Below are 25,187 nucleotides of genomic sequence, written 5' to 3' on the forward strand. Positions count from 1 at the left end.
CCTGCATCTCCTACACACACACACACACACACACACACCCTCGTGTAATTTTCTTCACGCGATTCGAATGCAACAAACGAAAATACATGCATATTCACGAGTTTAACCACATATGTACGTCAACTTGGTCGAGTGTTCGTCGACCTTATTCGTTTTTTTCGTCTTCGTGTTCGTTTTCATTTTCGTCTTCGTCTTCGTTTTCTTGTCTTCTTTCTTGTAAATTGCACCATATGCGAACGAACATTGACGTCTTGCGGTTTGTCGCCCTTTCGTGATTTTCTTTTTGTTTCTTTTTTTTTCTTTTTTTTCTTTTTTTTTTTTCTTTTTCTTCCTTTCTTTATCCTCAGTTTTCTTTACTCCTTTTCACATGCATAGCCATCGATGATCAATCGAAAATCTCGTTACCAATCGAATGAATTTTTTCTTTTATAGAAATTTTTATCTCCTTCTTCTTTTCTTTTTTGTTCTTTTTTCTTACATCGTAAACGCGTAAATAATTTTTATCGATTTTGTAAAGGAAGTCGTTCGTCGTTATTTTTTATTTCTTCTTTTTTCTTTTGTTTCTTTTTTTTTTTGAATTTGTTTGGAAAAATTTTTGTTTCTGCTCTGATCTGCCATCGACGTTTAATTGATAGGCCGTCAGTCGATTTCGTTTCACAAAATATCTTTCAATACCTAAATAATTTATATTTAAAGAAATCTTCAGAGATGTATGTAGTTTGTACATCGAAATATGTCTTTTGTTAAAATTTTTCGTGGAAAGTGTAGAAAGTGGTTTTTCACTGTAGAAAATCAGTTATTATATGTATACCCATTATATTATATAGATACCCATCATGAAAGTTTATTACCTGCAATGATAGATTTTACTAATCGTATTTTACAATTTACAGCCTTGAAAAGAATAGTAGTAAACAGACAGGCATACCAAAATATTTGACGTGAGACTAATCCTCTAGAAAATTTATATTGCTAGATTATAAATTATTGGAGTTTCGATTTATCCATAGATATTATCAATTTATTTGTGGTTACATTCCTTCTAAACCGTGCACCTGACGCGTGAAAATTTCGAAGGTAGAATGCGAGGGCGGTTAGAACGGTCAGGTGAACTATTCTGATTCGAAGAATGAAAAAAATGGGTCTAACGTCGTAGTACCTGCGGCGCATCCATCTTTGAATGTAGTCGATGTTCTATGTATCTACGACAAGAAGTTGGAAGATGCAGTATAGAAAAGAAAAATACCTATGAAGAGAAACGAAAGACTTTTTTTCCTCGAAAATTGCTGTTAAAGTAAAATAAATAATTATTTATATAACAATAATACATGAAAATTGTCATTACTTTTTTTTTTATTTTGCTAATCTTTTTTAACGATATGTATATAATGAAATTTTGCCTTTTTTTCTCGACGATACTATTTAAGTATTTACAAGTTTTCATATTTTTTATATCCAACAACAACCTAACTTTCCACCCACACCCCACAACTCCACAGTCCACATTCCCTAATCCTAATGTCGAAGGATAACTTTCTCTTTTTTCCTTTACTTTCTCTTGAAGATTAGATTGACTTGAAAATATGAATGGAAAAATACTCCTGTATTTTTTTTCAATATGTATTTCATTTCGATTTAATATAAGATTAAAAAATTATTCTATATTGAATGTAAATTTTTTTCCAAACAAAGATCGAATCTATCAACGATATTTTTCTTTTATTTTTGTATGATTTATATGCATACTTCCATATAAATTATAAGCATACTTGTTCTAAATGGATTTTTATCCAACTTTTTTTCTACAAAAAAGAGACCCAAAATTTTTTTCTGTGTACAATATTTATGTATCATGATAAAAGAAAAAAAAAACGGAAAAGATAGTTATTCTAAATTGTTAATAAGCCCAAATCACAAAGTTCGTATCAATAAAGAAATAAAATAAGAAATATCGATCTGTCAATTTCGAAAGTAAAAGAGGAATTAGATATTGGGGGAGGGAAAAAAAGGGTCTTGGCTGGGTTGATTTTGCACGTGCACTTGAAATGCACAGGTCAGTCAGACGGTGCAGAAACCGCGGCCCCCCCACAGCGAGTACCGTAAAGAAGTTACCGTGCATTCTCGTTGCTCCAATACGGTGTGCCCTGTGGATTAAGGGCACCGGTCCTTCCCATTGGTTATTCTTCATCCCTACCATAGATACAGGCCTCATATAAAAGGTGAGGCCCACCGGACGAGTTGGTTAGTCCTCCTCCAAGGCGACACGACTTTCAATCAGTCGTTCGACGACGCTCGAACGAGTAACAACTTACATCGGACTCCTTTTTTTTTCTGTCTTCTCTCTCCTCAGTGTGTTTCGTGTGTTTCGTGTGTTCATTCGATCGATCATTTTAATCACGGATTGTAACTTAATAAATCACGTGTGCCGTTCGTCATATTTTGTGCAACAAAGTGCTAGAAGTTTTTACGTCGTTTCTCACCTAATTTAAATATCGATCACTCGTAATTTTTTCTTTTCTTTTTCTATTTTAACGATTTAAATTAGTGCCTGCTTGTTTGTCGATCGACGAACGTATCGACAAAAAGATAAAATTAGAAGAAGAACAATATGTTACGAGAAACAAATAGTATGCGCAAAATGATGAATATGGAAACATGTGAAGTGTGTAAATGTGCAAGGTATTGTTCTTTTTCGATTAAAAATCGTAAGAAATTCTATGATCGAGCTATATAAGATATCTCTCTTCCTCTCTCTTTAAATCTCTCTTTAAATCATCGTTATTTTATATACGTTTGGCCAACGCCACGAGATAGAAAGAGGAGAACACGATTCAGAGAAATTTTTTTTCAATTACGTTGAAGCCTTTGTGATTTGACCTTCAAATAGAAATTTTTTTCAATTTAAATCAGAACATTTTGTGTCTGTCGGTCGTGACGATTTTACTTGTGAATTTTATTTGTGAAAACTCGAGCCAGTGACTTTTTTTTTTCTTTCTTTTTTTCTCCTTTCCATTTTCTCACTTTTATTCATCTTCACGCAAATCGTACACATTTTAATGATCGTTGGTCCACGTTCGAAATTCTACGTTAATTTTGTTCTTTCGGAAATTAAAAAAATAATGTGTTCTGAAAAGTAATTTAGAAAATTATATCTTCTGATGGAAATATATCGTTGGAAAAAGTGTTTTATTCAATATTTAACGATCTTACGAATACGAGATATATCGAAGTTATTAAAAATAAATATATATATATATATATTTCATATTTTTTGACACGTTCAATCGTTATCTCCCAAATAACAAAAATCGTCGTTTGATTTCGCGCGTTCGATCGGTATTTGTTGTTTGGTTTCGCGCGTTTGATCGGTACTCGTCGTTCGGTTCCGTAAGTCTTCGTGTAATATCGTGTGCTCTATCTCTCTCTCTCTTTCTCTCTCTCTCTCCTTCTCTCTTTTCCTTTCTCCCCCACTCGACGATTATTGCCAGTTGCGCGCCAACTCTCGGCACGAAGAGAAGCGTGGATTTTGTTCTAGCGATCGAACGGAGCACGGCCAAAAGTAGGAAGTCGGTGAAGTTTCTGAATGAAATATCGAGGGATACATACATACACACATATATATACAGATAATATATATATATGTATGTATATTCGATAAATAGGACTTAAATAGGATCTCGGTCTTCACCGGTACGAGAAGTGTGTTATAAAAAGAATTTTATTTGAAAAATGTAATAATCGATAATAGCACCGAAAGAGTTTGAGAATATTTTCCCCGACCTTGTCAATTCGCACGCTTAAGAAGGGAGGGGGAAGATAGGTGGGGGGAGATTTAGGAGCGTGAGATCACGGACATATTGAAGCAATGAGAGCCTTGCGTGAATCAATTTTTCGTCGAGAAGAAAGATCATTTATTTCGCATACACGATACACTTGTATTCTTATTTTTTTTTTCTTTTTTTCTTTTTTTTTTCACATCTCGTTGCTTTAACTTGGACGCTTTCTCTCGACTCCTTACGCACAGGCATGCTTTGTTCCGCACGTATTGTTTGTTCTTCTTTCTTAGTTTATTTTATTTTATTTTTTTCCTTTTTGTTTTCTTCTTTGGTACATATAGCACTCTAATAGTACTCTAGCATATATTATAGATCGTTTTAGACATTAATAACGGTATCAGGGTATTTTAGAAAGTTGTTTTCTTTTTTCCCTTTCTTTTTCTTTTTTTTTTTTTTTTGGAATGAACTTTGAGAGATATATAACAATTGGAGGTTAGTCGCTCGTGTCGTGCTTATCCCGCCAATTTTGATGAAAAAGTTCCATTTTTTCCTTTTCCTTTTTTCTTTTTGCAATCCAATATGTATAAGAAAAGAAGACATATAAGTATATATTAATTAAGAATATGTTTATCTCTTTATTGCAGTCTCTTCAAGAATGTATTTAGAATTAGAAGTACGCCGGAAAAAGAGGTAGCTCCTAAACCAAAAGCACGAAGATTAGTGGGCATGGCGGCACGAAGATTCGTCGGTCTTGAAACCTTCTCGCCATCTACCAACAAAGAAAATGGCACAGTTAATCGTAACGTCAACTCTAGTCCGCAGAAAGTAAGAACGTTTTCTACATTATCGGCTGAATCGTTGAACACGATTAAGAAATTTCGCTTTTCTTTTTCTCTCTCTCTCTTTTTTTTTTTTTTTTCAAGTGAAACAATGAATTAAATCGAAATTTTGTTTTTCATTCTCTCATATTTAATCTTGGCTACATTTTTTATTAGTATTTTACAAAGAGTCAATATTTTAATCAAAATATTTGTAAGTGAAATAGTTTTTCAATATCTTATAAATAAATGATTAGTATTTATAATAAACCTAAATGCAATTTTGACATTTTATTATTCGTATTGTCCGATCACATTACGTATTGATAATTTATTACAAACAATGATAAAAATATATATCATTCATTCATTTTACAAAATACTTATTGTTAATCAATAAAACTGCTGACCAAATAAATTTTTTTCTTTCCGTTTTATGCTTTGAAAAAAATTTCCATCCAATTTCCGTTCGAAGATACGTTAGACGTGATAATCGAAGTCTACCTGAAATTCTAAAATAAACGTCGCGTTAGATTAGAAGCTCTCTCTCTCTCTCTCTCTCTCTCTCTCTCTCTCTCTCTCTCTCTCTCTCTCTCGTTACGAGCGAACAGTAAAATACAGCTGTCCGTTGTTAAGAAATTTCCTAACGATATCGTTTGTTTCGGAAGTAAACAAAAAGAAAAGTGTCACATCGATAGATCGGGAAAAAAAAAGAAAATAGAAGATCCCGAAGAGATATGGGAACGTGCGTGTTTTGACAATTATAGTTCCATAGTCGAATTGGTCTCGTATGCAGCTTTCAGATTTTCCATAATCATATGCGCGACACCTTGCTATCTATCGACGGGTGCAGAACTTGTTACCGGAAAAAAGAGAGAGGGAGAGAGAGAGAGAAGAAATACATATATATATATATATATATGTACACATATGTATCCTCCTTCTTAAATCAGCTTTGAATTTAAAGGGAACAGGAAATACGTACTATCGGCTGCTATCATTTCGATTAAGAACAAAAAAGAAAACACTGAAGTATTTTATTCTTAAAAAACGTTGTGCTTTGTTACAGATAAATGGAAGCAAACGGTCACGCTTCCCTCTCGAAGATTGCGACTCGAACAACCAGGATAACAGCTATGGAGTTAATTTGCACGAGAGAGATACACGTACTGGATTTCAATTTGCGGAACCTCTTGGCGTGCCACCAAGACGTATAAACGTCGCGGATGCTCGAAGTCCCATACAATCACCTATAAGATCATCGCCTCGTGAATTATTAACCGATCCGATGATCTTCCGTAGTTTGTCATCGGGATACGAGAGTATGGACGACGATTTAAACGATCTTATGGATTTGGACGCTTTGGACGAAGCAACGCATTTACCAAATGGCCTTACGAGTTTACTATCTGGTAGCATAGTTGGGTCGGAAATAATGGAATATGCTATAATAACAACACCGGAGTATCCTCGTACAAAAGTGAAACGTTCCTTTCGACGTTCTATGTCATTACAAAACGACCGAAATAATCCGCAGTCGTCCGTATCGAAAGTACGTTCCTGTCTATTTCGTTCGCCCTCGACAACCTGTTCAACTCGTAAACTAACATTCGACGACAATACACAAACGCGTAATCCATCTTATCCGAATGTGGACTCACCGCCGGAAACGAGATCGTTTAAAAGACCAGATCCACCAGCCGAACATAGTCCTCGATTAGTCAAGAGGTCTAGGATATCGGTTGACTTCCAACATATACCGGAGGACGTTGAATTGGAGATATCGTCCAAACAGACAACTTACGTAACGGAGATCGAAACGAAGCTAGTCAAAAAATCAATCAAGTCAAATTGTTTGGAGAATATGCCAGAAAGTGTAGAAACTTGTGAGCCTATTAAGGAAACCTTGGAGAATGTTTTTGGCGATAGTAAAACACATGCCATGATCAAATCGGCGATACACCGTAGCGTAACCGACGCCGATCTTACAGGTGACTTTAGTAAACCTTGCATTTTACCTCTTGCCGAGGGTCGACACGATGATCTCAAATCGATCTCCGTTGATACCTTGGCAGCTTTGATGCGTGGTGATTTTGAAGAGTACATTGATTCCTTCGTTATCGTCGATTGCCGATATCCTTACGAATACGAAGGTGGACACATCCAAGGTGCACTCAATCTTTATAGCAAGGAATTGATCGAACAACATTTAATCGATCCATTGACCAACGTACCGGAGATACAGCCCAATTCTTGCAAACGTCGCATTCTCGTCTTCCATTGTGAATTCTCTTGGGAACGTGGACCGAATCTTTCCCGTTTTCTACGTAATATCGATCGTCAACGTAACAAGGAACATTATCCTGCCCTTCATTATCCGGAAGTTTATCTATTACATGGAGGTTATGAACAGTTCTATAAGGAACAAAGAAACCTTTGCTCGCCACAGGGCTACAAACCAATGTCGGATCCGAATCACGAGGCCGATCTCAAACAATTCCGTGTTAAGAGCAAAAGTTGGCAATCTGAAAAACCTGTAAGCAGAGTTAGTGGACTCATGGTTAGAACGAATATCAAGCGTTTAGGTTTTTGAGATATTCTTTTTTCTTCTTCTCCTTCTTCTTCTTCTTCTCCTTCTTCTTCTTCTTCTTCTTCTTCTTCTTCTCCTTCTTCTTCTTCTTCTTCTTCTTCTTCTTCTTCTTCTTCTCCTTCTCCTTCTTCTTCTCCTTCTTCTTCTTCTTCTTCTCTACCCTTCCTTCCTTGAATCTCTTCGTGTTCTTTTGTCAAGATTACTTGGATGCACTAAGGTGACTTCGACACTATATTGCAAACAAAGATCTATATTCTCCCCTTTATTTTTCTATTCTCCTATTTTATTTAACTTTCTTTTCTTTTCTTTTTTTTGTTTTTTTATTTTTCACACATCGGGATTGAACGCGGCGCGAGTTTCGTTTCTTGTTTCTTTTTCCTTCTTCTTCTTTACGCCTTCTTTCTCCGCATATTATGCAATCGCGCGTTCAAAGTGCAAGAGGAGCAAGGAATCGAGTTTTCCTTGCTCGCGAAACTATATGTGAGTCCTGTGAATCGTCAAGTGTCTAATTCGAGATTATAATATCTTATAGAGACTCTTCGCGAAGAGTTCCTTTTTCTTCTGTTTTTTTCCTCCCCCTTTTTTCTTTTTTTTTTCTTTTCCTTTTCTTTTTTTTTCTGTATATATGTTCTTCCGTACAAGTTAGATTTAGATTATACATAAACGAGAGATAACCATCGAAAAGAGAGAGAGAGAGAGAGAGAGAGAGAGAGAGAGAGAGAAAAGAAAAAAGATAATAACACCAATTAAAAATGCAACACAAACAAAACAAATTAGAAAATGGGGGCGTGCGTTTCTTTCGGGGGAAAAAATAATTGTCAATATATTATTATTAAGTTAATTGTAAGGAAAATATTTTTCGTCGAGTTTTATGAAGAGGGGGAAGAAAAGAAAAACAAGCATTCGATAGGATAATAAATTCCTTTGTGTTAAATCCAAATCCGGCGAAATAATGATCAAAGATGCAATAGCTCCATCCTGATCTACTTACGATATGATGGTGGAGCGGCGTGGAGCCATAAGAGAGTCAAATGTGTCACAAATCTTTAATGCTTCAATCATTAATTCCGGGCGAGCATCCCACTTGTACACTTAGACACTCTACTCTCTTATGACTTTACGATGTAAAAGTGTTTTCACTCTATCATCATTGTTTATTTTAGAAAAATAACTTTGCTGTAGATGTTGTGTGTCTGTATGTGAGAGAAAGAAAGAGAAATAGAATGAGTATATATATGCGTGTATGTATGCCTGTATGTATGCCTGTATGTCTGTATGTATGCGAAAGAGGGAGAGAGAGAAGGAAGATGAAAAATGTAGTATTTTGTTATCGTCATTGAGCGTTCTCGTCTCGATAGACGATACGACCAAAGTATTTCCTATTTAGCGAATTTCTAGGTTAATTATCTCTTCTTTTTTGACGACATCTATTGCGTTCAAAATGGCAGGGTATGCATGAACAAAATGGATGACACGAGTATTCCTAAATGTGCAAAGTTCCCAATGTTATAATGTAAAAATTATTCCATGTTAAATATACATTGTAAGCTATACTTTATCTACGTATATTAATTTTATATTATTTCCCTTTAAAACGATCTATTAAACCTCTTCTTTTCTTTTTTTTTTTTGGTCGAAGAGACAATGAAAAATATGATATTCTTAAAATCATGGTACAAAAATCTTATAGTTTATAACAAATTTGGAAAAAAAAATTAGTCATATGCTAAAGTTAAAATTCTAATATAATTTTAAATTAGATAGAGATATTTGTGTATAGATAAACATGCATATTTTTAACACAAAGAGATCTTTAAATTTATTTAAGTCTTCTTAAATAAAAAAAATAATAGAAATATGGACAAGAGTTTAACAATTTTATGATTAATAACAAAATGATTTTCTCCAAGTACTTAGATATTACTCGTTAAGAATATTATTTATTTAATTTAATTAAGTCTTAACATTTAAATAAATAAGTATAGAAAATATTCTATAGAGCCTCAGGAATGTTATAATATTCTAAAAGTTCATAAAATGTTTATAATAATTAATAATTTTATTATTAATTGCCGTAATAGATTAATTCAGATAAGAGATTAGATAGCACTGATTAATAATATAATTCCTTTAATTTCGGAAAATAGATCCGTTCTCAAGATAAAAGTATTAAAATCCACTGATGATGTTCCGAGAGAGTTTATCGGGGAGAATTTGAAGGTGGAGAAGTTGAAGAGTAAGGATCAGGCGAATATGTGGAGTGCGACCAATTTGAACATTGTCCGTGTAAGGAATAAGGTGACTTGAAGGTTGCTTGTTGCATTTGATAATTTTTTAATTCATATTCGTTTACAAGACCAGCAATTTTCCCTTTAATTTCTATTTGGATTGGTAAGGAAAAGGTCCTAACTGTTTCCTCCATAGCCTTGAAAAAAGAGATCAAAGGATCAGTTTGAGCGACAAATTCATTGTTCTTTTTACTCTCGAAATTATCTTGTGGCATTTCCCCTATCGAAGAATGATTGGCATCTTTATCGTTATCTTTTTCGATCGGAGTGCGACTTGTTACCTTAGATAAGGATTTTCGTTTATTGAGAATCGTCTGTTGGGACTGATCATTAGATTGCTGTACTCCCTGTGGTGCAATTTCCATTTCTTTCTTTATATCACCGACATTGATATCTGAGTCCTCTAACGAAATCGTCTGACTGATAGAGTCATTGCTCTCCTCAAAATTAAGTGTTAGATTTGAAACTTGATTCCTTTCTCCAATATGCGGAATGATAAACGATATTATATTTTCATACTTCCAAGGTCGTTTTTGTTTAGCCGCCTCTCCAGACATATTCCTTCTCTTCTTATATACCTTACGAAAACTGTCCCGAAGTGCAATCCATCTTTTTCTGCAAATTATGGCTGAAATAAAAGAAAAGAAAAGAAAAGAAGAAAGAATTAAAAATCGAAATAGTAATAAGCAAACGTGCATTTATTCTTTTATAATTACAAAAGTTCATTTTGCCAGTAGGGATCGTACATTAAATATGCGAAAAAAAAATGAAGAAATAAAATGTGCGTATGTGTGTGTGTTTTATAAATTTTAAGGTAAGTTTCCAAACCAACATCTACGTAAGACTTCATTCCTACAGTAAATAATATATTGTACAAATTTGCACTTTATACTATTTTAAAGTTCTTAAGTAATTTACGAAGATATAATACGTCCAAAGGAATATACGATATGATTAAAATATAGTAAACGCAATACTTTTTATAGTTGCTATATAATATACATATTTTTACCTGTCGAAGAATCAAATTTTTCTGATATACGTTGCCATGCATTGTCCTTTTTCCTGTTATCATGGTACCCAGGATCTGAGACGTCGTAAAGGAATGGGTATTCCCGCACTGATTCTATGAGAAGTTCATCCGTGTTCATTTTGACAAAATTAAAACATTAAATTATAGAAAAGATGTTCAACTTTATGTGGCTAGAACCGTACTAGTCGTTTGAGGTGAAATAATACTATATATTCTGGCTGTTCCGTTTCTGTGCCGACCTGTGCCGAGCCGTGCCGTGCGTTCATAGTCAGTTACGATCCATTTAAATCAATACAAAGCAAAGTGGCTGGTGCCGTGCTGTGCCGTGGTGTACCGTGTTATCCGTTCATAATGGGTTTCCTGCTTTAATAATCACAATAGTTTCGGAGTTGTGTCGATCCTCTTCGCTTCACCAAAATAGTCGAGTAAAAAAAAAGCATGGAGACACACAAACTCTCTCAGTTCGCATACAGACACACACACACACATATCTGCACTCGCTACACGCACATCTATATTTATAATTTTAAGTATCTCTCATACCTGACAATCTTACAATTGAGGGGTTGTTTGGAAAAGGGTTACTTTTACGAAAATATCGTTTAATGATGTAAGTATTTAAAAATTTTCCTCTCTATTATTTTACTTTTGTGATATAAAGTATACTATAATTTTATTATTGTAGTAATTTAATTTTTAATATATAAACACTAATAAAAACAACTCTCCAACGCTATTACAGAAAAAATATTATTTTTGATAAAAGTAATATACTCCTTTTTGCATAAATCGAAAAATAAAGAAAATTACATTACAATCTTCCTTTATTTTTCATTGTCAAATACAAGCAACACTTTAATATTTAAGTATTAAAAATTTAAAGTAACTTAAGTATTAAAAAATGACAAATTATAAAATGAAATAAAAAGACGTCAGTTCAACGTGCTTTAGACATCAGTTCAACGTGCGTTAGCCGACAGTAAAACATACCTTAAACATCAGTACAATGTGAGTTAAACGTTCGTTCGACGTTCGTTCGACGTCCGGTCGACGTCCGTTCGACGTCCGTTCGACGTCCGTTAGACGTCCGTTCATTCTGCGTTGGACGTCCGTTCAACGTACGTTAGCTGTCCGATAAACGTACGCCAGAAACCCGTTCAACGTGCGTCAGGAGTACGCGAGAACGTGCCACCTCCTTGCAAGTCATATGATCCTGATACAAATCCAGTTTTACGGGAAAAATGTTCACGCCTCCAGTAATTTGGAATTTTGAACAGGAGAATATAACTTACCAGGAAGTGACACGTTCTCGCGTGCCACCTCTTCGCGTGTCATATGATCCTGTTACAAATCCAGTTTTACGGGAAAAATTTTCACGCCCCCAGTAATTCGGATTTTTGACAGGAGAATATAACTTACCAGGAGGTGGTACGCGAGAACGTGCCACCTCCTCGCAAGTCATATGATCCTGATACAAATCCAGTTTTACGGGAAAAATGTTCACGCCTCCAGTAATTTGGAATTTTGAACAGGAGAATATAACTTACCAGGAAGTGGCACGTTCTCGCGTGCCACCTCTTCGCGTGTCATATGATCCTGTTACAAATCCAGTTTTACGGGAAAAATTTTCACGCCCCCAGTAATTCGGATTTTCGACAGGAGAATATAACTTACCAGGAGGTGGTACGCGAGAACGTGCCACCTCCTCGCGTGTCATATGATCCTGTTACAAATCCAGTTTTACGGGAAAAATTTTCACGCCCCCAGTAATTCGGATTTTTGACAGGAGAATATAACTTACCAGGAGGTGGTACGCGAGAACGTGCCACCTCTTCGCGTGTCGTATGATCCTGATACAAATCCAGTTTTACGGGAAAAATTTTCACGCCCCCAGTAATTCGGATTTTTGACAGGAGAATATAACTTACCAGGAGGTGGTACGCGAGAACGTGCCACCTCCTCGCAAGTCATATGATCCTGATACAAATCCAGTTTTACGGGAAAAATGTTCACGCCTCCAGTAATTTGGAATTTTGAACAGGAGAATATAACTTACCAGGAAGTGGCACGTTCTCGCGTGCCACCTCTTCGCGTGTCATATGATCCTGTTACAAATCCAGTTTTACGGGAAAAATGTTCACGCCTCCAGTAATTTGGAATTTTGAACAGGAGAATATAACTTACCAGGAAGTGGCACGTTCTCGCGTGCCACCTCTTCGCGTGTCATATGATCCTGTTACAAATCCAGTTTTACGGGAAAAATTTTCACGCCCCCAGTAATTCGGATTTTTGACAGGAGAATATAACTTACCAGGAGGTGGTACGCGAGAACGTGCCACCTCCTCGCAAGTCATATGATCCTGATACAAATCCAGTTTTACGGGAAAAATTTTCACGCCCCCAGTAATTCGGATTTTTGACAGGAGAATATAACTTACCAGGAGGTGGTACGCGAGAACGTGCCACCTCCTCGCAAGTCATATGATCCTGATACAAATCCAGTTTTACGGGAAAAATGTTCACGCCTCCAGTAATTTGGAATTTTGAACAGGAGAATATAACTTACCAGGAAGTGGCACGTTCTCGCGTGCCACCTCTTCGCGTGTCATATGATCCTGTTACAAATCCAGTTTTACGGGAAAAATTTTCACGCCCCCAGTAATTCGGATTTTTGACAGGAGAATATAACTTACCAGGAGGTGGTACGCGAGAACGTGCCACCTCCTCGCAAGTCATATGATCCTGATACAAATCCAGTTTTACGGGAAAAATTTTCACGCCCCCAGTAATTCGGATTTTTGACAGGAGAATATAACTTACCAGGAGGTGGTACGCGAGAACGTGCCACCTCCTCGCAAGTCATATGATCCTGATACAAATCCAGTTTTACGGGAAAAATTTTCACGCCCCCAGTAATTCGGATTTTTGACAGGAGAATATAACTTACCAGGAGGTGGTACGCGAGAACGTGCCACCTCCTCGCAAGTCATATGATCCTGATACAAATCCAGTTTTACGGGAAAAATGTTCACGCCTCCAGTAATTTGGAATTTTGAACAGGAGAATATAACTTACCAGGAAGTGGCACGTTCTCGCGTGCCACCTCTTCGCGTGTCATATGATCCTGTTACAAATCCAGTTTTACGGGAAAAATGTTCACGCCCCCAGTAATTCGGATTTTTGACAGGAGAATATAACTTACCAGGAGGTGGTACGCGAGAACGTGCCACCTCCTCGCAAGTCATATGATCCTGATACAAATCCAGTTTTACGGGAAAAATGTTCACGCCCTCAGTAATTTGGAATTTTGAACAGGAGAATATAACTTACCAGGAAGTGGCACGTTCTCGCGTGCCACCTCTTCGCGTGTCATATAATCCTGTTACAAATCCAGTTTTACGGGAAAATTTTTCACGCCCCCAGTAATTCGGATTTTTGACAGGAGAATATAACTTACCAGGAGGTGGTACGCGAGAACGTGCCACCTCCTCGCAAGTCATATGATCCTGATACAAATCCAGTTTTACGGGAAAATTTTTCACGCCCCCAGTAATTCGGATTTTTGACAGGAGAATATAACTTACCAGGAGGTGGTACGCGAGAACGTGCCACCTCCTCGCAAGTCATATGATCCTGATACAAATCCAGTTTTACGGGAAAAATTTTCACGCCCCCAGTAATTTGGAATTTTGAACAGGAGAATATAACTTACCAGGAAGTGGCACGTTCTCGCGTGCCACCTCTTCGCGTGTCATATGATCCTGTTACAAATCCAGTTTTACGGGAAAAATGTTCACGCCCCCAGTAATTCGGATTTTTGACAGGAGAATATAACTTACCAGGAGGTGGTACGCGAGAACGTGCCACCTCTTCGCGTGTCATATGATCCTGTTACAAATCCAGTTTTACGGGAAAAATGTTCACGCCTCCAGTAATTTGGAATTTTGAACAGGAGAATATAACTTACCAGGAAGTGGCACGTTCTCGCGTGCCACCTCTTCGCGTGTCATATGATCCTGTTACAAATCCAGTTTTACGGGAAAAATTTTCACGCCTCCAGTAATTTGGAATTTTGAACAGGAGAATATAACTTACCAGGAAGTGGCACGTTCTCGCGTGCCACCTCTTCGCGTGTCATATGATCCTGTTACAAATCCAGTTTTACGGGAAAAATGTTCACGCCCCCAGTAATTCGGATTTTTGACAGGAGAATATAACTTACCAGGAGGTGGTACGCGAGAACGTGCCACCTCCTCGCAAGTCATATGATCCTGATACAAATCCAGTTTTACGGGAAAAATGTTCACGCCCCCAGTAATTTGGAATTTTGAACAGGAGAATATAACTTACCAGGAAGTGGCACGTTCTCGCGTGCCACCTCTTCGCGTGTCATATAATCCTGTTACAAATCCAGTTTTACGGGAAAATTTTTCACGCCCCCAGTAATTCGAATTTTTGACAGGAGAATATAACTTACCAGGAGGTGGTACGCGAGAACGTGCCACCTCCTCGCAAGTCATATGATCCTGATACAAATCCAGTTTTACGGGAAAAATTTTCACGCCCCCAGTAATTCGAATTTTTGACAGGAGAATATAACTTACCAGGAGGTGGTACGCGAGAACGTGCCACCTCCTCGCAAGTCATATGATCCTCATACAAATCCAGTTTTACGGGAAAAATGTTCACGCCTCCAGTAATTTGGAATTTTGAACAGGAGAATATAACTTACCAGGAAGTGGCACGTTCTCGCGTGCCACCTCTTCGCGTGTCATATGATCCTGTTACAAATCCAGTTTTACGGGAAAAATTTTCACGCCCCCAGTAATTCGGATTTTTGACAGGAGAATATAACTTACCAGGAGGTGGTACGCGAGAACGTGCCACCTCCTCGCAAGTCATATGATCCTGATACAAATCCAGTTTTACGGGAAAAATTTTCACGCCCCCAGTAATTCGAATTTTTGACAGGAGAATATAACTTACCAGGAGGTGGTACGCGAGAACGTGCCACCTCTTCGCGTGTCATATGATCCTGTTACAAATCCAGTTTTTCGGGAAAAATTTTCACGCCCCCAGTAATTCGGATTTTCGACAGGAGAATATAACTTACCAGGAGGTGGTACGCGAGAACGTGCCACCTCCTCGCAAGTCATATGATCCTGATACAAATCCAGTTTTACGGGAAAAATGTTCACGCCTCCAGTAATTTGCAATTTTGAACAGGAGAATATAACTTACCAGGAAGTGGCACGTTCTCGCGTGCCACCTCTTCGCGTGTCATATGATCCTGTTACAAATCCAGTTTTACGGGAAAAATGTTCACGCCTCCAGTAATTTGGAATTTTGAACAGGAGAATATAACTTACCAGGAAGTGGCACGTTCTCGCGTGCCACCTCTTCGCGTGTCATATAATCCTGTTACAAATCCAGTTTTACGGGAAAATTTTTCACGCCCCCAGTAATTCGGATTTTTGACAGGAGAATATAACTTACCAGGAGGTGGTACGCGAGAACGTGCCACCTCCTCGCAAGTCATATGATCCTGATACAAATCCAGTTTTACGGGAAAATTTTTCACGCCCCCAGTAATTCGGATTTTTGACAGGAGAATATAACTTACCAGGAGGTGGTACGCGAGAACGTGCCACCTCCTCGCAAGTCATATGATCCTGATACAAATCCAGTTTTACGGGAAAAATGTTCACGCCTCCAGTAATTTGCAATTTTGAACAGGAGAATATAACTTACCAGGAAGTGGCACGTTCTCGCGTGCCACCTCTTCGCGTGTCATATGATCCTGTTACAAATCCAGTTTTACGGGAAAAATGTTCACGCCTCCAGTAATTTGGAATTTTGAACAGGAGAATATAACTTACCAGGAAGTGGCACGTTCTCGCGTGCCACCTCTTCGCGTGTCATATGATCCTGTTACAAATCCAGTTTTACGGGAAAAATTTTCACGCCCCCAGTAATTCGGATTTTTGACAGGAGAATATAACTTACCAGGAGGTGGTACGCGAGAACGTGCCACCTCCTCGCAAGTCATATGATCCTGATACAAATCCAGTTTTACGGGAAAAATGTTCACGCCTCCAGTAATTCGGATTTTTGACAGGAGAATATAACTTACCAGGAGGTGGTACGCGAGAACGTGCCACCTCCTCGCAAGTCATATGATCCTGATACAAATCCAGTTTTACGGGAAAAATGTTCACGCCTCCAGTAATTTGGAATTTTGAACAGGAGAATATAACTTACCAGGAAGTGGCACGTTCTCGCGTGCCACCTCTTCGCGTGTCATATGATCCTGTTACAAATCCAGTTTTACGGGAAAAATTTTCACGCCCCCAGTAATTCGGATTTTTGACAGGAGAATATAACTTACCAGGAGGTGGTACGCGAGAACGTGCCACCTCCTCGCAAGTCATATGATCCTGATACAAATCCAGTTTTACGGGAAAAATGTTCACGCCTCCAGTAATTTGCAATTTTGAACAGGAGAATATAACTTACCAGGAAGTGGCACGTTCTCGCGTGCCACCTCTTCGCGTGTCATATGATCCTGTTACAAATCCAGTTTTACGGGAAAAATTTTCACGCCCCCAGTAATTCGGATTTTTGACAGGAGAATATAACTTACCAGGAGGTGGTACGCGAGAACGTGCCACCTCCTCGCAAGTCATATGATCCTGATACAAATCCAGTTTTACGGGAAAAATGTTCACGCCCCCAGTAATTCGGATTTTTGACAGGAGAATATAACTTACCAGGAGGTGGTACGCGAGAACGTGCCACCTCCTCGCAAGTCATATGATCCTGATACAAATCCAGTTTTACGGGAAAAATTTTCACGCCCCCAGTAATTCGAATTTTTGACAGGAGAATATAACTTACCAGGAGGTGGTACGCGAGAACGTGCCACCTCCTCGCAAGTCATATGATCCTGATACAAATCCAGTTTTACGGGAAAAATGTTCACGCCTCCAGTAATTTGGAATTTTGAACAGGAGAATATAACTTACCAGGAAGTGGCACGTTCTCGCGTGCCACCTCTTCGCGTGTCATATGATCCTGTTACAAATCCAGTTTTACGGGAAAAATTTTCACGCCCCCAGTAATTCGGATTTTTGACAGGAGAATATAACTTACCAGGAGGTGGTACGCGAGAACGTGCCACCTCCTCGCAAGTCATATGATCCTGATACAAATCCAGTTTTACGGGAAAAATTTTCACGCCCCCAGTAATTCGGATTTTTGACAGGAGAATATAACTTACCAGGAGGTGGTACGCGAGAACGTGCCACCTCCTCGCAAGTCATATGATCCTGATACAAATCCAGTTTTACGGGAAAAATGTTCACGCCTCCAGTAATTTGGAATTTTGAACAGGAGAATATAACTTACCAGGAAGTGGCACGTTCTCGCGTGCCACCTCTTCGCGTGTCATATGATCCTGTTACAAATCCAGTTTTACGGGAAAAATTTTCACGCCCCCAGTAATTCGGATTTTTGACAGGAGAATATAACTTACCAGGAGGTGGCACGTACTCGCGTTTTAACGTGCCTTACATATCAGTTCAATGTGCATTGGACGTCCGTTCAACGTGCGTCAGTCGTCAGTTTAACGTGCGTCATTTGTCGTTCGTCTATATCGATCCTATACTCGGCAAATCTGATCAACCACTCACTCTTTAGAGAACATTCAGAAAATGTTTTTAGGAAACATTCACTTTCTCAATCTGACTTATCTTTGTCTCTATTTATCGATGGTGTCCCATATAAAATTGGCGATTTTTGGCATTTGTAACAGTCCCTCGTGCTGACCTACTCTTTGTATCGTGTAAAGATTATTACACATTATTTTTGTTTCGCTAAAGGATCAAAAATATTTATATCTTAAGTTTAATTTTGATCTCTGTCGTGTATTTATTGTATATAGATTTATAATGGCTAGCTTTACGATAAGTATGTAATTTGATTTTCATTTGGTATTTTATCAATAATTTATTCAGTTCTCTTAATTCGTCTCGATAATTATTAAAAGTCTCAAGTCATTACTTTTTCAGCGTCATTTATGTTTTCATGCAAAAGCGATAGTGTGCTCCTAAATCTAATAATAGTTGGCGACTGATTGATAATAGACCTAACAACAGGCACGAATATGAATATGAGATATTCATTTCAATCCTTCTAAAGGAAAACTATTTCTTATTTTAAAATAAGTTATTTATTCAGGTACATTAAAACATATTATACAATGAGAAAACTAAAAGATATGAACTCGTGAAATAAAATATGAATATATTTAATGTAATTCTTCTAATATTCAGATTTTTCAGACGACGATGTGGACGAAGAAAAATGCTGAGATTGTTGTATATTTTCCAATGTTGTTGTATGCCGACCGGCGGAATGATGCGTTTGATAGTAATCACTTGGATTACAATCATGGATCTTGTAATTATTTAATTGAACATTCGTTTGCGGCCGTTTTAAATCCGGAAAATTATCCGTGAATTGAGCCGATTCAATTAATTGTATTATTTGAATTTTCGTTAAGGACTTTTTATGCTCGGGAATTTTTTTAAATGATGACAAAAGTGACAGTAGAAACATGCGGTCTTCATCTTCTTCCAAAGTTTCTCTCCATGGTCGGCCGCCCATGGATGTTTGTAAGATATTTATTAATTCCTCATTTGTATTATCTGTAGACTTTTTTCTATACTTCGTAGTGTGTCTTGAATATGGTCCTAATGTACCATCTTCGATTTGGTCATTCTCCTCATAGACGTTTTCTGTATTTGTGTCTACATTTATATTTTTTAAAAATTGAAGCTGATTATAAAAGATGTAAGGACTTTTACGTGAGGCAGGAGATAGACTGTTGGCATTTTTCATTCTTCGTACTTCTCTCGAGAAACAACTTCTTAAATTTTTCCATCTTTTTTGAAGATTTAAACCTGTCACGTAAAATGTTATATTTTAAAGAACATTTGTTTTATGGTTTAAGATATTTGACGTATCGTAGGAAAATTATTTATTTACAAAATTTTTCTATTCACTATCAACGAAATAATTAAGAAAATTTGCTATTTCATACGGAAAGAGTGGACTATGGCTACTTTTATTTACCTATTTCGGTAATAGGTATAAAGTGAGAGAAAACGATCGTCACTATTTGGCACCGCCATGTTTAATAAGTTACATGGCTTTTGTTTATATTTGGAGTGGCGATTAATGTACTTTCTAAAGGGTTACATACTGGTAGACGGTCCAAAAAAGGCCGATTTTTACGACTTTTTTTGCATGTAATTTATTTTATTAATAAAAACAATCATTAAATATATGTGATAGAGTGGAACTTTGAAGAATAATTTCCAACAGAAAAAAAAATAAAATAATTTGTTATCTTTTAAATGTTATCAATGTCGAACTAAGCAGAATCATTTCGTACGGCGTTTATGCTATCAATATCTTCGTAAGGTATTATCAAAAATGAGAAAAACATTTAAAATACATTTAAAAAACTAATCGTTCACACAGCCGATTTTTTATATTTTCATTTAATTAAAAAAAATGTGAGCTATTGAATTTATCGTACAATTTCCGACATAATTAGATTGTACACTAACACACACACACACATATATATATATATATATGTATGTATACATGTATATGCTAATAATACGTGAAATGCTGAATTCGCCGAAAAGGTCGACTTAGAACGAATGTAACTTTGTAAATTTTTGCAATTTTTTGATGAAATTTTCAAAGGATAATATTATTGTCGAATAAAAATATTTATAAAAAATCGATTTTTTTTTAATTTTCTAAGTATATACGACCGTTTAGTTTAACTCTATTATTTAAAGAAAAAGAATATTCAATGAGGGATACTGCCGTGCTTGGTCCCGACATATACAATGCACAATTGGTTTTATTAACTAAAACTTTTTCGTATATCTTTACAATGTTAATAATTGTGAACCTTTTAATTAATATTACAAAAGTCTGGGACATTTTTTAGAATTATATCCGAGAAAAAAAATGGATATAGATTTGACATGGCTCTATTAATTATCCGTATTTAAAATTCTAATATCATCGTGCTAGAGAAATATCTATGTTTACAAGTTACTTTATGAATAAAGCTCGATTGAATTGGTAAGAGAAGAAAAATTTGATAATTTCATGATATTAATAAGAACACTTAAAATATACTCAATATATACATACATACATACATACATACATATATATATATATATATATATATATATATATATATATATACATAATTTATTTTATTTACTTACCAAATTCCTTTTTCTCCTTTTCAGTAAAATCTTCACTTGCAAATAAATTAATTATCTCTTCCCATTGGGCTTTTTTAATTTCTCGATTGGTATAGTCATTGCAAGATGAATCCCAAATTGCCTTGTGTGCTTCAATTTCTAAAATAAATTTTTCCGTATCGAAGTTCATTACAAGGGTTGTTATGTACTCTGTTGAACGGTCGCCGGCGACCAAAGGTCGTCGGCAACCAAAGATTTCGCAAGAAAATATTATGAGAATTCCTGAACAAGTTGGTCGCGGCGACCATGAAAAATATTAACGATGGTGCATGATGGTGCACAAGCAGCTAACACGAGAAATGAAGTTCGTGGAATCGAATACACGAATGGTTCACACGACAGGAAACTTTCTTGCAGACCAAACGTAAGGCCCGTTACGCATTGTTGACCAGTCTTCAGCGACCAAAACGTCGACCAACCATTCGGGTTTAAGGGGGAATATGAACCGTCGTTGCGCAGTGTCGACCAGTCGCCAGCGACCAAGGATTCTATTCATGAAATGGTTTCGTATACGTAAACGGTACGTTTCGAGTGAACGCCATGGAAAATCCCTAGAACAATGTTCTTAACAATCGTCCCAAGTCTAACGTCTAACTTATATGTACATATATTATTTTTCGTTTACGATCTAACAAACTTCTTTATACCAGTTTCTTTCAGTGATATAAATAAGAAAAACAAAATCAAAAAAAGAAAGAAGAAAAAAAGTAGCAAAAATAAACGCATGGTTATGCAATATTGATATTTAATCGATCGTAGAAAAATATACGAGTTTTTCTTTTTCTTTTTTATTAATTTATTTTCTTTCAAAAATTTTATTTAATAAATATCACTAACGACAAACGCAGCAATTATTTTTCTTTCCCCCACAACGTTTTTACATTCTGATGATATATATTAATTTAAAAATTATCCTAATGTTTGCGGGGACCACGAAAATACGAACGACTTATGGTCGGCTCTTTGGTCGCTGGTGCAACCAATCAAATGCATTCAATCAAAATACAATGCGTTCCCACGGCAAGCAACTTTCTTGATCAGGAACTCCATTTTCTAACTTGTTCGCAAAGTTATGTATACATATATATATTTATACTTATACATATATATATATATATACTTATAAATAAACATATATTGAAAAGAAATATTGAAAAGAAAAAATAATAGGTGCGTTTGTCATAATAACTTTTGAACCATATTTTGAAACAATTGAATGTTCTTTTACAATGTCTACGTTCCAATGTTGTAAATATACGTTTATTTTTGCTTTTCATTATCTTTTTTCAACTGTTATCAATGAACCATATGATCTAAATCACTCGTTGCGTTTGTACATGAAAAACATCATACCTGTTGCGCTTGCGAATGTCAATAATACTCTTTTAGGGATTTTCCATAACGATCATTCACAACTTTTTATTTACATATACGCAACGAATTTCATAAATAGAGGCCTTGGCAACCACAAATTTCGAAATTCGACAATTTTTAAACTTTCGAATCGGCAAATTTGGTCAGCTGATTTTTAATCTTCCATCGACCTAATATGACCTGTTGATAATGCATAACGTGTCTTACGATTAATGACACAGTCGTAGGATTTCTGAATATTATGAGTATTTGGTATTACTATTAATAAATTAAACTTAATATTTACACCAATGCTTTATTACGCTCGCTTTATCTCACATCAGTTTTGATGCGTCCTGTTTTCTTTCTCTCTCTCTTTGCCTCTCTTTGTTAATCATCGAATTATTAAATGTGATCTTTTTTTCCAATAAAGAAAATACGTACGTCACTTTACGAACATAAGTGAGATAGCGGTCGAATCGTTTCAGCCAATTAAACCAACATTCCTTTCAAAGAGACAAACTCCTAAAGTTCTAAACATATTTGATCCTAATTTTTAAATCATTTGTAACAAGCCTGACGTAAACCTTGATCTTCTAGTAATAAAAACATTACATTTTTCGTGGCATTTCAATATAGATTTTATTTTATTCAGTTTTACATTTTAATTTCATATTGCAAAATATGTAACATGTAATAGGCAGTAACATTGTAATTACTTTCATTTATGTAAAATAGATTTTGATCTATGATACATTTTATTTATAGTCTTTCGTAAAGTTATGCGCGTTTAATATATAGGCTTATCCTCGCCCTCCTCCCTCTATCCCGATCTGTGCACTCTTAATTTATTTGCCTAATTGATATAATTAATATTAAATCAGATGATACACTTTTGTATAAAGAAAATGCCAACAAAAGATATTATTAATATAAACGTGAAGACATATAGAAATTACCAAATGTGCGTACATAAGACGATTCTGATTAAAGAGATAGCATTATGTCTTTTGTTGATATTACATTTTCATTTACAGATAAAATCTAATCAACAAATTCTATTCTATTACTTCCACTAAAATATATGTTGCAGATTTACAATGACAATGCGAGATATGCAAAGGACTATTATACTTAACAATAAATCTATACGTGTGTAAAAAGTAATAAGTGAAAAATTCATTAACTGCAAATATTATGGTAATAAAAATAAAATTATAAATATTATAAGACGTCTATACTACTGATATTTCTTGTCTTAAAATATATACATATATGTTCTGTTCCATTCAACTATTTTTTACTGTATACTACTTTTAGTAACCTTCATGTATTCTTAACTATATTTACTGATAAAACATATCTGTGCTTGTGACTTCAAAATCATAAATCTTATTTGTAAAATCTTATAGTGCCTTATTTATCATCTATTTCATTTGCTTATAATATATTATTCTTACATTTCTCTTTACATATTGCTATCAGGATTATTTAGTGATATTATTTAATTAATACGCCACACATACACATAATATTGAAGACATCATTATTACTGAAAATGTTTATGAATGAAGTAAATAAATATATTTGATAAGATCCACTTATTCCAAAATAAAATATATATATATAATAATTATAGTAATAAAAAGTATATTATTTACTTGAAAAAAAATAATATTGTCTGTTCTCAAATAATAATAAAATAATATATCTATGAAAAGAATCTACTGAAAAAACCTTTTTTCTGATCTTGATTAATAGATCTCAAAAATATGCGATCAATATCTTCAAAAACTTTCGCGCTTGACTGCGCTGCATTGATATAATAATGAATACCTTGTAAAGCATAATAGTCGACCAGAGGTTGTGTTTGAGTGTGATAAACACCTAATCGTTTCTTTAAAGCATCTGCATTATCATCCGATCTCTTAATTAAAGGTTCACCAGTTTCCTATTAACAAATAATTATTGTTTCATGTTAAATTATATTTAAATATATATATATATGCATATATCAATAAAATAAATAATATTACTTACATCATCTGTCATTGGCTTTTTTGGTGGAGCAAATTCTTCATGATATGATCTACCGCTTGCAGGATGTATTAAACGACCAGTGATTCTTTTTATTAATAAACTATCATCAATTCCAAATTCAACTACAGCATCTAGTTTGGTTTTCCTCTTCTTTAACATCATATCTAACTACATAAATCCAATAATTATTACACACACACACACACATATATATATATATATCTTTTTTAAATATGGAATAATAATAACTCTGAGATAAATTTACCTTCTCAGCTTGCGGAACACTCCTTGGAAAGCCATCCAAAAGAAAACCACGCTTACATTCCGGCTTATCCAAGTTAGAATCAATCATACTAACTACTAGATCATCGCTAACTAATTTCCCTTCATCCATAATCTTTTTTACTTCTGTACCAAGAGAAGAGCCAGAATTTATCTCCGCTCTCAACATATCTCCTGTAGAAAGATGACAGACACAGTATCTCTCTTTAAATAAAGGAGCCTGTAACATAAAATATTATTTAAATCTAATTGATAGCTAGTGTATCCATCGTTAACTCATACAAAATTGTAAAAAAAAAAAGAAAAGAAAAACGATAAATTTTACAAAAGAGATTATTTTACCTGTGTCCCTTTACCACTACCAGGTGGTCCTAATAAAATAGCATTAATACCTCTTGATGGTATTTGAAATTTTTCTTTTGGTACTGCTTCTGTTTTAGGCGCCATTTTTATATTCTACGATTAAACTTCGAATAAACTATTGATTATAAAAAATAATATATTATTCAAAAATGTTTCTTAAACCAGATGTTAACGAGCCCGTACTCAACGGTCACAGCACGTAACAAATGTGTGGAAGAACAATCAGAGACGAACTTGCCACAAGGTCTCCCTCTTTAATTTACTATATCGTAAGTAAAGTGAT

The 25,187-nt window shown here is 35.5% G+C and overlaps 4 protein-coding genes across 13 annotated transcripts in view; 1 reads left to right on the top strand and 3 right to left on the bottom strand.

Annotated features, from left to right (window-relative positions):
- The window catches only part of LOC124428760 (M-phase inducer phosphatase-like), a 64,497-nt gene extending 55,755 nt beyond the window's left edge, over positions 1-8,742 (top strand). For 6 of the 9 annotated variants that reach the window (XM_046973218.1, XM_046973219.1, XM_046973222.1 and 3 more), the window contains 2 exons: positions 4,421-4,601; positions 5,664-8,742. In XM_046973218.1, the coding sequence (XP_046829174.1) occupies positions 4,421-4,601; positions 5,664-7,187 (1,705 nt within the window). In that variant the 3' untranslated portion in view covers positions 7,188-8,742. Of the gene's footprint in view, positions 1-3,239; positions 3,732-4,420; positions 4,602-5,663 lie in introns of those variants that run through there. The other 3 variants (XM_046973227.1, XM_046973228.1, XM_046973224.1) reach the window with 3 other exon arrangements.
- Positions 8,743-9,205: 463 nt separating this feature from the next.
- LOC124428645 lies at positions 9,206-10,748 on the bottom strand. Its single transcript, XM_046972930.1, has 2 exons — positions 10,485-10,748; positions 9,206-10,100 (listed from the first exon to the last, which is right to left on the bottom strand). The coding sequence occupies exons 1-2, from the start codon at positions 10,621-10,623 to the stop codon at positions 9,385-9,387; spliced, it is 855 nt and encodes a 284-aa protein (XP_046828886.1). The 5' UTR covers positions 10,624-10,748; the 3' UTR covers positions 9,206-9,384.
- A 7,968-nt stretch (positions 10,749-18,716) lies between these two features.
- LOC124428637 lies at positions 18,717-21,336 on the bottom strand. Its single transcript, XM_046972919.1, has 2 exons — positions 20,828-21,336; positions 18,717-19,468 (listed from the first exon to the last, which is right to left on the bottom strand). Exons 1-2 carry the CDS (start codon positions 20,994-20,996, stop codon positions 18,828-18,830), a joined length of 810 nt encoding a protein of 269 aa, XP_046828875.1. The 5' UTR covers positions 20,997-21,336; the 3' UTR covers positions 18,717-18,827.
- Positions 21,337-22,835: 1,499 nt separating this feature from the next.
- On the bottom strand, positions 22,836-25,139 carry LOC124428638 (adenylate kinase). 2 transcript variants are annotated; one of them, XM_046972922.1, is made up of 5 exons: positions 24,884-25,139; positions 24,525-24,761; positions 24,260-24,427; positions 24,056-24,170; positions 22,836-23,771 (listed from the first exon to the last, which is right to left on the bottom strand). In XM_046972922.1, the coding sequence occupies exons 1-5, from the start codon at positions 24,986-24,988 to the stop codon at positions 23,728-23,730; spliced, it is 669 nt and encodes a 222-aa protein (XP_046828878.1). In that variant the 5' UTR covers positions 24,989-25,139; the 3' UTR covers positions 22,836-23,727. The 2 variants fall into 2 exon arrangements, with proteins under 2 accessions (XP_046828878.1, XP_046828877.1); XM_046972921.1 differs by having other exon boundaries at positions 22,836-24,170.
- Between the last annotated feature and the right edge of the window lie 48 nt (positions 25,140-25,187).

Source organism: Vespa crabro, chromosome 13 (genome assembly GCF_910589235.1).
Source record: "Vespa crabro chromosome 13, iyVesCrab1.2, whole genome shotgun sequence".
NCBI classification, from domain to species: Eukaryota; Metazoa; Arthropoda; class Insecta; order Hymenoptera; family Vespidae; genus Vespa; species Vespa crabro.